The 11,136-nt window shown below is 44.6% G+C and overlaps 1 protein-coding gene across 1 annotated transcript; it reads right to left on the bottom strand.

Annotated features, from left to right (window-relative positions):
* Positions 1 to 4,260: 4,260 nt before the first annotated feature.
* parpbp (PARP1 binding protein) lies at positions 4,261 to 6,325 on the bottom strand. Its single transcript, XM_080770410.1, has one exon. The coding sequence runs from the start codon at positions 6,274 to 6,276 to the stop codon at positions 4,999 to 5,001; it is 1,278 nt and encodes a 425-aa protein (XP_080626536.1). The 5' UTR covers positions 6,277 to 6,325; the 3' UTR covers positions 4,261 to 4,998.
* Positions 6,326 to 11,136: the final 4,811 nt, after the last annotated feature.

Here is an 11,136-nt window from a genome sequence, read left to right as displayed (position 1 = left end):
ATTGTTGCTGTCGGGGAGAAACCTTGTATCATTGTAAATCTCATATTTCAACTTCATGTGTTTTAGTAAATTGTCCCAATTGAACGTACAAGACAAGAGTGTCACACAGAAGTAGCGAAAATAGCACATCTACAAACTCAAAACGTTCGATGCAAAACGGTGTGAATTTGAAGATAGGCTATTTTCATTATTTTTTTAGTGATTTTTAAATATTCAGATTAACAGTTTTGGACATACAAGGTTTCCACACGACAGCAATAATACCATGTAGGCTAAGATGTGTTAGACTTTCAGCGTTAGATTATTTCTAGAGTATGATTGATGGATAACAGATATATTATGTCAAAAGAAAATGTCTATGAATATTTAACCAACTAACAAATAATCAGATATCTCTGAGTCCTATGAATAATAATAATAATAATAATATTTAATAACAAACTAACCAATAATCAGATATATCTGACTCCTATGAATAGTCCAGAGAACAGAAGCGACAACTGCAGTGAAGAGTACTTCACTCAAGCATTGAGTTATGACGGATGATTATCCGTGCAGGAATGAATGCAGTCCACTAGGGGGCACTATCCAACTAAGGACCCTACATTTAAAAATGTTTTGTGCCAGAAGGAACAACAAGATTTGTGTTATTGTTAAAATGTTTAAAACAATATTCCACATTTGTGTCACATTTATCTTTTTCCGTGACTGTTTTGAAACTAGCAGATCTACAAGCTCACAACGCGTCGCACCTGATTGCTTGTTTCTCGCACACAATGTGGCAACACTAATAGTAATAAAAGGATAGAGAGACTGAACCGGAGCAGTAGCAAATAACTAACTAAATAAATAATAAATAAATAACGGGTTAGAATAGGGTAATAACAAACCAACTGGCTATGGCGACAAAAACGCTCCAAAGCAGACAACTTTGTATGGACGGACGAAGAGGTAGAGATGCTACTTCACACTACTTTGGACTATAAAGCCTCCAAAACTCAAGAGAATGTTGATTGGGAATCTGTCCAGTCAAAATGGGCTGCATGATATCGCAGAGGAATTTATCCATGCAGCAGTACCCGACGAGTGAACCTGGATCAGTAACCAAAAAAGCATACCCACACGACAAAGCTACCAGACAGGCTGTATAGACAGTCAAAAGAGGAGTGGACATGGACGTGTGGTCCATCTTTACTTTGAGCTGTGCAACCAGATATGGGGAGGGTCGCCAGCTACTATACAGCTATAGAGGCAGCCGTGGAATCAGCAGAACTGAACGGTGACAGCCCTACTACTGGAGACCATCCAGACTCCCTGGCCGCCGCCAGTACAACGTCTGACGATCCGGGCTCCAGCCAGGCGACGAACTTCGGGAGGTGGAGAGCCATGCTCCAGGTATGTTCATTTATATGTCATTTAGCATAGTGTAATAACTGTAACTTACAAAGTCACACACGCCCGCACACACTCTCTCTCTATCTCTCTCTCTCTCCACACACACACACACACACACACACACACACACAATGTTGCTCCTCAGTCATCTGTCGGTATACGTACTCTATAAAGTCTGGCCTATATTATACAGTTGAGTCAAGGTTACATTTCCATTCCATACCATTCATATTTAGCACTTTTTAATTTAGGCTTGGTCATACTTCTACACTCTTCTTGTTATTCATGTCCTCACTGTATTGCATTACTGGCACTGCTGTTATTTTAATGTTGTTTCATGTCCTTTCTTTTTTTGTGCTGCATTTCATATCATAAAGGTGCTATACAATGAATTGATGAATATTTTCCCTCTGCTCCCTCTTTTCAAGGAACACCTCAACACCCATAAAGGGGACAGGCTGAAGAGGAAACTTCGGGTCGATATGCAGCAGGCAGACCCGGATGTGAAAATGAAAATCGTGGACATTATGGAGGAGGCAGAGAGGAAGGCTCGATATAGCTGATGCTCATCGGAGGATGAGCAACAGTTTTGAGATCCTCGTTACGCATTTAACTTCCCAGCCACAACCATATGCACCACAACCATATGCGCCACAACCATATGCACCACAACCCTATGCGCCACAACCCTATTCAGCAAACCCCAATAGCAGCAGCAGTGGTCATGCAAACATTCACCCCCCACCCAGGTTCATGCACACCCACACATCTGTGCATTCAGCATATTATGTCCCATGTCCTGTCCCATACACACCTACATGTCACCTACATGCCCAGCACCTTATACCATTCCTATACAGACGTGCACTGATACAGGAGGAGAGTGAAGATTGATCGTTCATTTGAATTATAGAAACCTTAATTTGTGTTTACAGTGTGTTTTTGTTTTTTGGCTCTTATTATTTATTACTTACTACGCTTCTCAGGGAAGATCATTTCAGTTCAGTTTACTTGAAAATAAAATGCAGAATTGCAGATGTTATTATTTATTTTTTTTACCCAGTGCACGTTGTTTACAAATAAAATAAATGCAATGTTTTGTACAAGTTCAAACAAAAGTCTTTCAAATTCATTAATGGTCTTAGACCTGAAGACAATTCTAAAAAAATTAAAAAAAGTTTCTATATCAGTGGTTTTATGACTATAAGGACCCCAAAAATGATATGTATTTGGCCACCGACCCCCATCCCAGAAGTAAATATTTGAATTCAAAACATGTGCTCTGAAATAATATATATCCAAAGATTTGCACCACATTTTGTAGCACGGCACTCAGTGCCGCACTGAGCTTGTAGATCTCCTATTTTCCCAATAGCTATAGTATAACATAATGCAAAAAAACACCAAAAGGGGTTCCCGTCCTGAATGGGTTAAGGGTCAAGGTACTTGGTGAGAATTCTCCTCACTCTCTTTCCGCTTCCCTCATTACAGTCAGTGAGACACCTGTTACTCTGTGTGGGAGGCTGGTAGTTCAAGTATTTTTATTTAAGTTTTTTTGAACATAAGACAAGACAGGTACAAGACAGATACCGGACAAACCAACAACAACAACAACAACAGTACTCAACATTCGTGTAAAAATATATATTATATTATATCATATTATATTATATTATATTATACTATATATATTATATTTTTGTCTGAAATAAAATTTAAAACAAAACCCTCCAAAATGTACATTTCAATACCTGAAAATAAAGTATAAAGCAAAAATACATTAAATAAAATTACAAAACAAAAGGAAAAGGGGGAAAGAGGGGGGGGGGGGGGGGGGGGGGATGGCCAATGGTTATGTAGAAAATACTACCGCAAAGTAGGTTAGGAACGGTTGCCAAACTCTGGTATATTTCTGAGTGGAGCCCCTGATCGTATATTTAAGTTCTTCGAGCTTGAGATGTGACATAACATCCTCCACCCAACGTTTGTGAGATGGCGGCGCTGCTTTTTTCCAATTAAATAGTATCAGGCGTCTGGCAAGTAAGGAGGAGAACGCTATAGCTTCAGCCTGTTGAGTTGGTATTTGTATTCCCTCTGGAGGTGCCCCAAACAGCGCCGTTATTGGATTGGGATCTATGGTTGAGTTACAGATATACGAGAAGGTATTAAATATCTCTGTCCAAAATGTAGTCAATCTGGGACACGACCAAAACATGTGGCTAAGCGTAACAGACTCCTGACCACACCTGGCACAGGCTGGGTCTGAGTCTGGATAGAACGTGGCTAGTCTGCTAGGGGAAAAATGTAGTCTATGTAAAACCTTAAATTGTGACAAACCATGTCTAATACATATTGAGGATGAGTGTACCAGTGCGACTGCCCTCTGCCAGGCAGAATCTGGTAAGTCCATACCCAACTCCTCCTCCCATGCCCCCTTCACCCGTTCAAGTGACGGGGAAGCCACCCTCTGAATGCAGTCATATAGCCTAGAAATCATCCCCCTGTCAACCGGATCCCAACTCAAACACTCGTCTACCCAGGTACTCGGTGGGGTTGTCAAAGAGAAATACTTTACAACAAAGCTACGTACTTGTAAGTACCTAAAGAAGTTTGACTGTGAAATATTAAAAACCCGTTTCATTTGCTCAAAAGAAAGGAAGTGCCCTTCCTTGAATAGATCTTTCACACATTTAATTCCCTTTCCATGCCACTGCTGAAATGAAGGGTCTGTCAGAGATGGAACAAAATTGCAGTTTGCCCGAATGGGGGAGGTGACAAGTGCTTTTTTAAGTTTGAAGTGGGTTCTGAACTGCGACCAGATCTTCAGGGAACCTTGAACCACTGGGTTGTTTGTCTTTTTAAAAGTTTATTAATACAAAACATCCTTGTAGGCCATTTACAGTGTGGATTTTTGATGGTATGCCATTAACAGATTTGAGAGTATATAAAACTATAGGTCGATGACAGCGATGAAAAGGCACTTGAGGCATAAAGGTTTATTGGCAAGTGCGTCTTGGAGCGAGATTAATCTGAATCCAAGCTCCCACTGATCTGCTACCAAACTGATCTGCTTGGGTTTCAGGCACTCAGCACTAACATTTTCCACATTTAGGGCAACAACAATGGCTCTTATGCCACTGGAGAAGGAACGCATGCAGCCACACACACACACACACACACACACACAAACTAAAAGATCCACGTTTATCTCCGACATACAGTCGACTATCTTTCATACGTCTAATGCATGATTAAACCATCTTTCATACAACATCGTAATGCTTTTTGAAACGACTCCCAGAATGGCACACAGCCAAACAGTTAAAATAACATAAAACATCTGTCAGGTGGAAACCTCATAAGTCCAAAACATGGTTTCTTCAGGATTTAAATTCAGCAAAATGTGCAAAAAAAAATGCTTCACAACAGTAGCAGTCGCCTTGCGGTTTGGAATTACAAGCTTGCAGATCTGCTACTTTTTTATGGTCATGTGTGGAACTGTAGTATGAGGTAGAGTATTCATTCACGAAAGAAGAAAAACACTGTTATAATATGGAGATAGGAGGTTTTCCGACCGACAGCAACAATAGGCACCGAAGAGTATTACACTCTAAAGAAGCTGGTTAGCTTGCCCTGTCCAGCCATCAGCTTCTTCTTACTCTGGCCCTTGGTGGGCTTCTTAGCTGGCATTTTGCCAGGGACACCAGGGGGGCATTTCTTTGTTGGGGGCTGGTTTTCGACCGCGCCATCTTGGTCGACGTCCACCTGCTTCCTCTTGCTGCCTTTGTTGGCCCCTTTCTTACTGCCCACCAGAGCGGCTCCACGGCTCGGGGCATTTCCACACCTCGGCCCAAAAGCAGCCCTCGGGCACACGCCTCTCTGCGTCTTACTGGAGGACCCTGCGTTCGCATCTGTGCCCAGGTCCTCAAGAGAGGTGCGCTCTGGATGAGAGTCCTCCTCCTCGTCGACCGCTGCGGCGTCATCACGTTTGGGGGCTGGATGCACACAGGTGGGGAGCTGGCTGGTGCTCAGGAAGTCCAGCACGCGGTTTAGGCGAGGCTCCTCGTCTTTGTATGTGCAGGCAAACTGAGATTGGATGACGCGCTCACTGGCCTTGGGCTTGTCGAGCAGGTCTTGCCGACTCTGGACTCGTTTCCTCAGGGGCTCTGGAGAGGATCCAGCAGACACCTCGGGGGACCTGAACAGTGTAAAGACGCTGGCTCCCTCGACTTCACCGAGGACAGGCTGGTCCTCGGACAGGAGCTCTGCCTTGTTGGTGCAGGGAGGAGCCAACGCCTCTTCGTCCAGTATGGCCAGCAGCACCTTCACCGTGTCCCGGCCGCCCAACGCAGTGCCGTGATTGACGGCATGCGATTTGAACCTGGCTGGACTTGGGCCCGTTCCCGACCCCCATGTCTGGTTCTGGTGCAGTTGAGAGATCCTCTCCTTCAGCTCCTTGGCCGCGGCGTCGGCCTGCAGGCACACCTCGTCTCCACTGCTGCGTCCCTTCACGAGCACTGCCCTGATGGAAGACACCAGCCTGGCTCCACATGCACTGGCGTTTAGGATCTCCCCCAGTATCTCCTCCAGGTCGTCTAAATACTGGACAAACTCTGACAGGCCTTTGATGTGTTTCCTCAATGGGTCGGACACTGGGGGGGCATAGGTTTTCCCTCCAAGCTGGATGGCCCTCACAAAGGATGAAACGGCCAAAAAGAATGAAGTGTTGCTTTTACATGCTGCGTGCTTTATGTCAGTGAAGGCTTGTCGTCCGAGCGCCCTGCTGGGGATGTCTAGTGTACACGCTAAGGCCAAGTCATTCTTTGAGTTCACCAGTAAGTCCAGATAGGAGCAAAACACTCTCCTCACCACCCTCTTCATCTGCTGTAAGCTGTGAGGCCTGGATTTGTTGGATGGCGTTGAAGGGACCGATGCAGGCTGGTGAACTCTGTCACACTGTATGGCTTCCTGCTCGACATGAATGTCGACACTTTCATTATTGGCCTCACAATAATTGTTCAGGACAAAGCATGCATAAATGACATTTGGCAGGTCATGCAGATTTATGTCCATAGGCCAACCTGGCCTTCAGCCGACCAAATGCACATTCTATGACCATGCAGGCCTTACATGCAGCATAAGTCCGAAGTACTGTTCTGATGGTGTAGAGCCACCGTTAGAGTACTCTTTCATGAGATATGGCAGAAGGGGGTATAGGCAGGGTCCCCCAAGAGAAAGATGGGTATGGCCTCCTCCTCATCCACAAGCTGCTTCTCTAGTTGAGGTATCTTCCCGGTCTTCAGATATAGGTATTCACCTTGGAATTAGCAAAGACACGTGCGTCATGGACACTTCCAGGCCACTTTATGACGACATCCATGAATCTGTAACAGGCAAAGCAACATAGCACCTTTATTACAAAGTAAATACACTTGACGCTGCTCAACAGTGCCATCCAGTGTTATTGGCGTGGTAGGCTACTGTGTGTGTGTGTGTGTGTGTGTGTGTGTGTGTGTGTGTGTGTGTGTGTGTGTGTGTGTGTGTGTGTGTGTGTGTGTGTGTGTGTGTGCGCATGTAGCCCCCCCCCCCGACACATAACACAATAAAAAGTCTTTATCAAACAAACAAATAGCTCTTCAGCCTTCATTACCTGTATTTGTAGTCGCATACAGCTTGGACATTCAGGGAATGTCTGCACTTCCTGACTGTTAATGTAGTCCATGGAATTGACAGATGGCTGTTTGAAAACAATGTGCGTCCCATCAACCGCTCCCAAACATTGAGGCATTCCATGAACCCAGAGACCAGCTAGCTCCTCTGCCTCGGGTACAGTGAAAGGTAGCCCAATATACTTTGGGCCGAGCAGGACAGTGATGGCTTTGCAGGTTTTTTCCGATTATAACAGACGCAGTCGGGCGTGATATGCCGAAGGCATTAGCAGTTTTTAGTAGCCGCACCTCGTCACTTATATCACAATAATAAAGTGTGAGAGCTACTGTACCTTTTTCAGCACTACAACGGGTGCTCTCATGTTGGTCATTTCACCCTCGATGAAAGGACGAAGTTCTTCACTCAGGGCGACAAGAGATTCTTTGGACATGCGGAAATTGTCTTTCCAAGCACGGTCGTCGTCAACAACACCGTTTTCAAAATTGTCCCAAAACTGGCTTGTCCTCCCTGGTCTCGTCCAGAGACGTCCACTGGTTCCCCTACTACGCCGACGTATCGGTGCATTCATTAATTCCTCTATGTAATTAATTCGCCTTCTGCGGTGAGCAATATCAACCGTGAGGATTCGATACAAATCAACATTTAGCTCCTGGCAGTTCAATAACAATGGCAGCGTGACTCGAAGGTCCGACATGGTTGTTTTTTGGTTTTTTTTGTGATCCTACTTTATTTATAGATTTTTTCACAAACACAGAAAACAGAAAATACAAACACAAGCAACAACAACAACAGAATACGTATTCATGGACATAATGTATGAACACAGAAACATAATACAAAACGAGGATAGACAAGATAAACAGATACAAATAAATCTAATTAAAAGTTTACACGACCAAACACGCAGCATAGAAGTATCCAGAGCTCCACATGTCGCTTCAGGGATAGCACTTACCCAGTAGCCATTAGACATCTGAACTCCTAGTACAGTATATGCATATAGCACTTTAAAAAAACTGAATGTAATTTCATGTGCTGCTGGTTTTTGTATTGTACTGTCCTTCTTGTTTGTGTATATGTTGAGTATGAACCAAGACAAATTCCTATCAACTTGTTGACATGGCAAATAAATTATTGAATCTTGAATCTTGAATCTTGAGCATCATCAACCATATTATATGTATACTAATACAATAAACAATCAAATAATACATGAATAATAAGTGTGTGTGTGTGTGTGTGTGTGTGTGTGTGTGTGTGTGTGTGTGTGTGTGTGTGTGTGTGTGTGTGTGTGTGTGTGTGTGTGTGTGAAACGGCGTTCTCAAAGATTTCCACTCTGGCAGGTGGTTTCACTTCGTTGCGTTTTCACCTCCTGAAAACACAGTTCTCGTCTAAATGGCAGCAGCAAACGATACTTTATTTTGCCGTTTTCTATGAACACCATCCTCGTCTAAACGCTGCATGAGTAGAAAAAACATCATGCCATTTTAAATCATGATTATTAGTGAGGACCTAGTATATGAAGATAGGTTGAAAAGTGGTGAAGTGGTCCTTTAAGCATCCTAACCTGAATGTTGTCCTTCCATGTTGCTCAGCCTCTCTGTTAGCCCTTTGACAACATACCAGACGTCATCGGCTTCAGCCAGACAGAACAGTAAAACAAGAAAAGCGCCCTTCATTGTGAAAGCCAGACTCTGTAGAGGACAGGCTTGTTGCCTTGTATTTATAAGACATGGGTGGGGCATGTTCTACTAACAATGTTCAGGTTCAGGTTCAGGTTTATTTGTCATTTGTATAGATACAGAGTATACATACAATGAAATTTGTTTTGCTCCAGAGCACTCTCAATCTTAGGTCGCATTCTCACCAGAGAGCTTTGCTGCGATTAAAACGAATCCTGCTGCGCATTTTCAGAAAGTGCGCTTCGTTTGGCAGGTGTGAAGGCTCTTTCGAATCCTAATGCGCAACAAAGAACCGCATTTTACTCCGAGCAAAAACGGGGGTTTCGCTTCGCTTCCAATCGCGCTTGACTACGATTCGGTGCAGGTGTGAATGCAATCCGCAGCAAATACAGGAAATGAAGCAAACATACGTCAGGCGGGTGAGGAGCTGAACACAGTTGGAGACGGAGAAGGCATATTTTACGCAGCGCAAAGATGTCCCGTTACCGTGGATAGACGTGGTCGAATGAGGAGAGTGGAGACTGAAGCCCTGATCGAAATGAGGACGAGTACATTAATCAATTGCTTAAGAAAACACAAACACTGCAGTGCAGTGTAATAGTATTATAGCCTACAGAATATTCTGTCTGTCTGTGCGTGCCGTAAACATGGAGTGCTGTCACTGCGTGGGGACTAGTGGGGAGTAGGAACTTTCATCTCGATAAACTTGTAAACATTTTGCGCTGCTGTCTGTTATATCAGTGCGCTCAGCGCTGTGCCTCCATGCCCAAAAGAACAGTGCGTGCGTGGCTGCGTGCTTATAGTGAGAGAGCGAGAGAGGGGGGGGCAGTCCCAGACCGTCGGCACGACACATAATGCACGTTATGAGTATAATTATCACCATAGATTTATCATTTCACTGTGTAGGCTAGTTTATGAATGTAACACATTGATAAAGGTCCCCCCTGCTGCGTTTCCAATTGCTGCGGATCATGACAGTGTGAAGGCAAACCGTAGCCAATTAAATATGCAAGAATCCCATTTCTCCTCCCATACGCATTCGAGTCTACCGAAGTATTAGGTGAGAATGCGACCTTACATACACAGGACAAAAAAACATCTATAGTGCAAGAAAAAGACAAATAACCGGAAAAGAAAAGTGCAAGTGAAGTGAAGTGCAATACAGATCGAGGTCAGCTGTTCAGCAGCCTGACTGCCTGGGGGTAAAAACTGTTACTGAGACGGGTGGTACGAGATTTGATGCTCTGGTAGCGTTTTTTGGAAGGGAGTAGTTTGAACAGGGTATTTGCGGGGTGGCTGGTGTCTTCCATGATGTTATGGGCTTTTTTCATACAGCGAGTGGTGTAGATGTTATGGAGACTGGGTAATTCTGTAGTGCCGATGATTTTAGCTGCTGTTTTAATGGTCCTCTGCAGCCTATTGCAATCCTGAGCGGTCGTGTTACCGTACCACACTGTATGTATGGTATGTATGTATGGTTTCGTTCAGGGGGGAGTGACAGATAATATTTGTCACTCCCCCCCCCCGTCTCTGGTATGTTGTCTTGTTTTCATTCATATTCATATTCATATAATGACTGCTAGAGAGAACGCATGGCGGCGATGAGATCTGGCAATTAAGTCCCTGAAGCGACGTTGCGGGATTGACTTTCAATCAGCAGGCTGTCACCAAGTTCAGGCCCAGCACACTAAAAGAGCTGCAATGGGGCCTGGGCAGCTCCTATATGCCCAAGCCGGTGCAGAAGACGTCCCAACGACGGATGAATACATTCCATTCCTCAATAGACACGCCTGATAGGTGGGTGAGGCGGGCAGCAAGGCACGGGAGAAACTTTTTTCCCCTGTAACCATGGTTTCCACAGGTCGTATTTCATGTGTTCAGTCGCAAAAACGAGGGCGAGGCTTGATTTCATAGGGCGTGCCAGATAGATTTCAGCCGTCACATTTATTAACGTCAGAAACTAAATTAAGGAAGGATCAGCTGTTTGCATTTATAAATGCCGTGGCGACGTGGGTGTACTATACGAAACCTGCACTCCAATCTGTGGCAGATTTTACCCTCGATTGATAAATGAGGGCCTTAGTCTGGTGGGACGAACTTGTAGTGTCCTCATTGAGTGCGCGCACACACACACACACACACACACACACGCACGCACACACACGCACGCACAGTTTCGGTGTGATTCCACCCTGGAGCAGGTGTGCCCAGAAGGCAGTGTGTAATGCATTTGACACGCCTGTGGAATGGACCTGTCCGTGAGTAGGAGAATGCACAAATACACGCCCCTCCCCCCCCCCCCAACACACACACACACACACACACACACACACACACACACACACACACACACACACACACACACACACACACAGTTTCTGTGTGATTC

This window comes from Protomyctophum bolini (assembly GCF_963924005.1).
Source record: "Protomyctophum bolini genome assembly, chromosome: 8".
Lineage (NCBI taxonomy): Eukaryota > Metazoa > Chordata > Actinopteri > Myctophiformes > Myctophidae > Protomyctophum > Protomyctophum bolini.
This window is presented reverse-complemented; position numbering and strand designations above follow the sequence as displayed.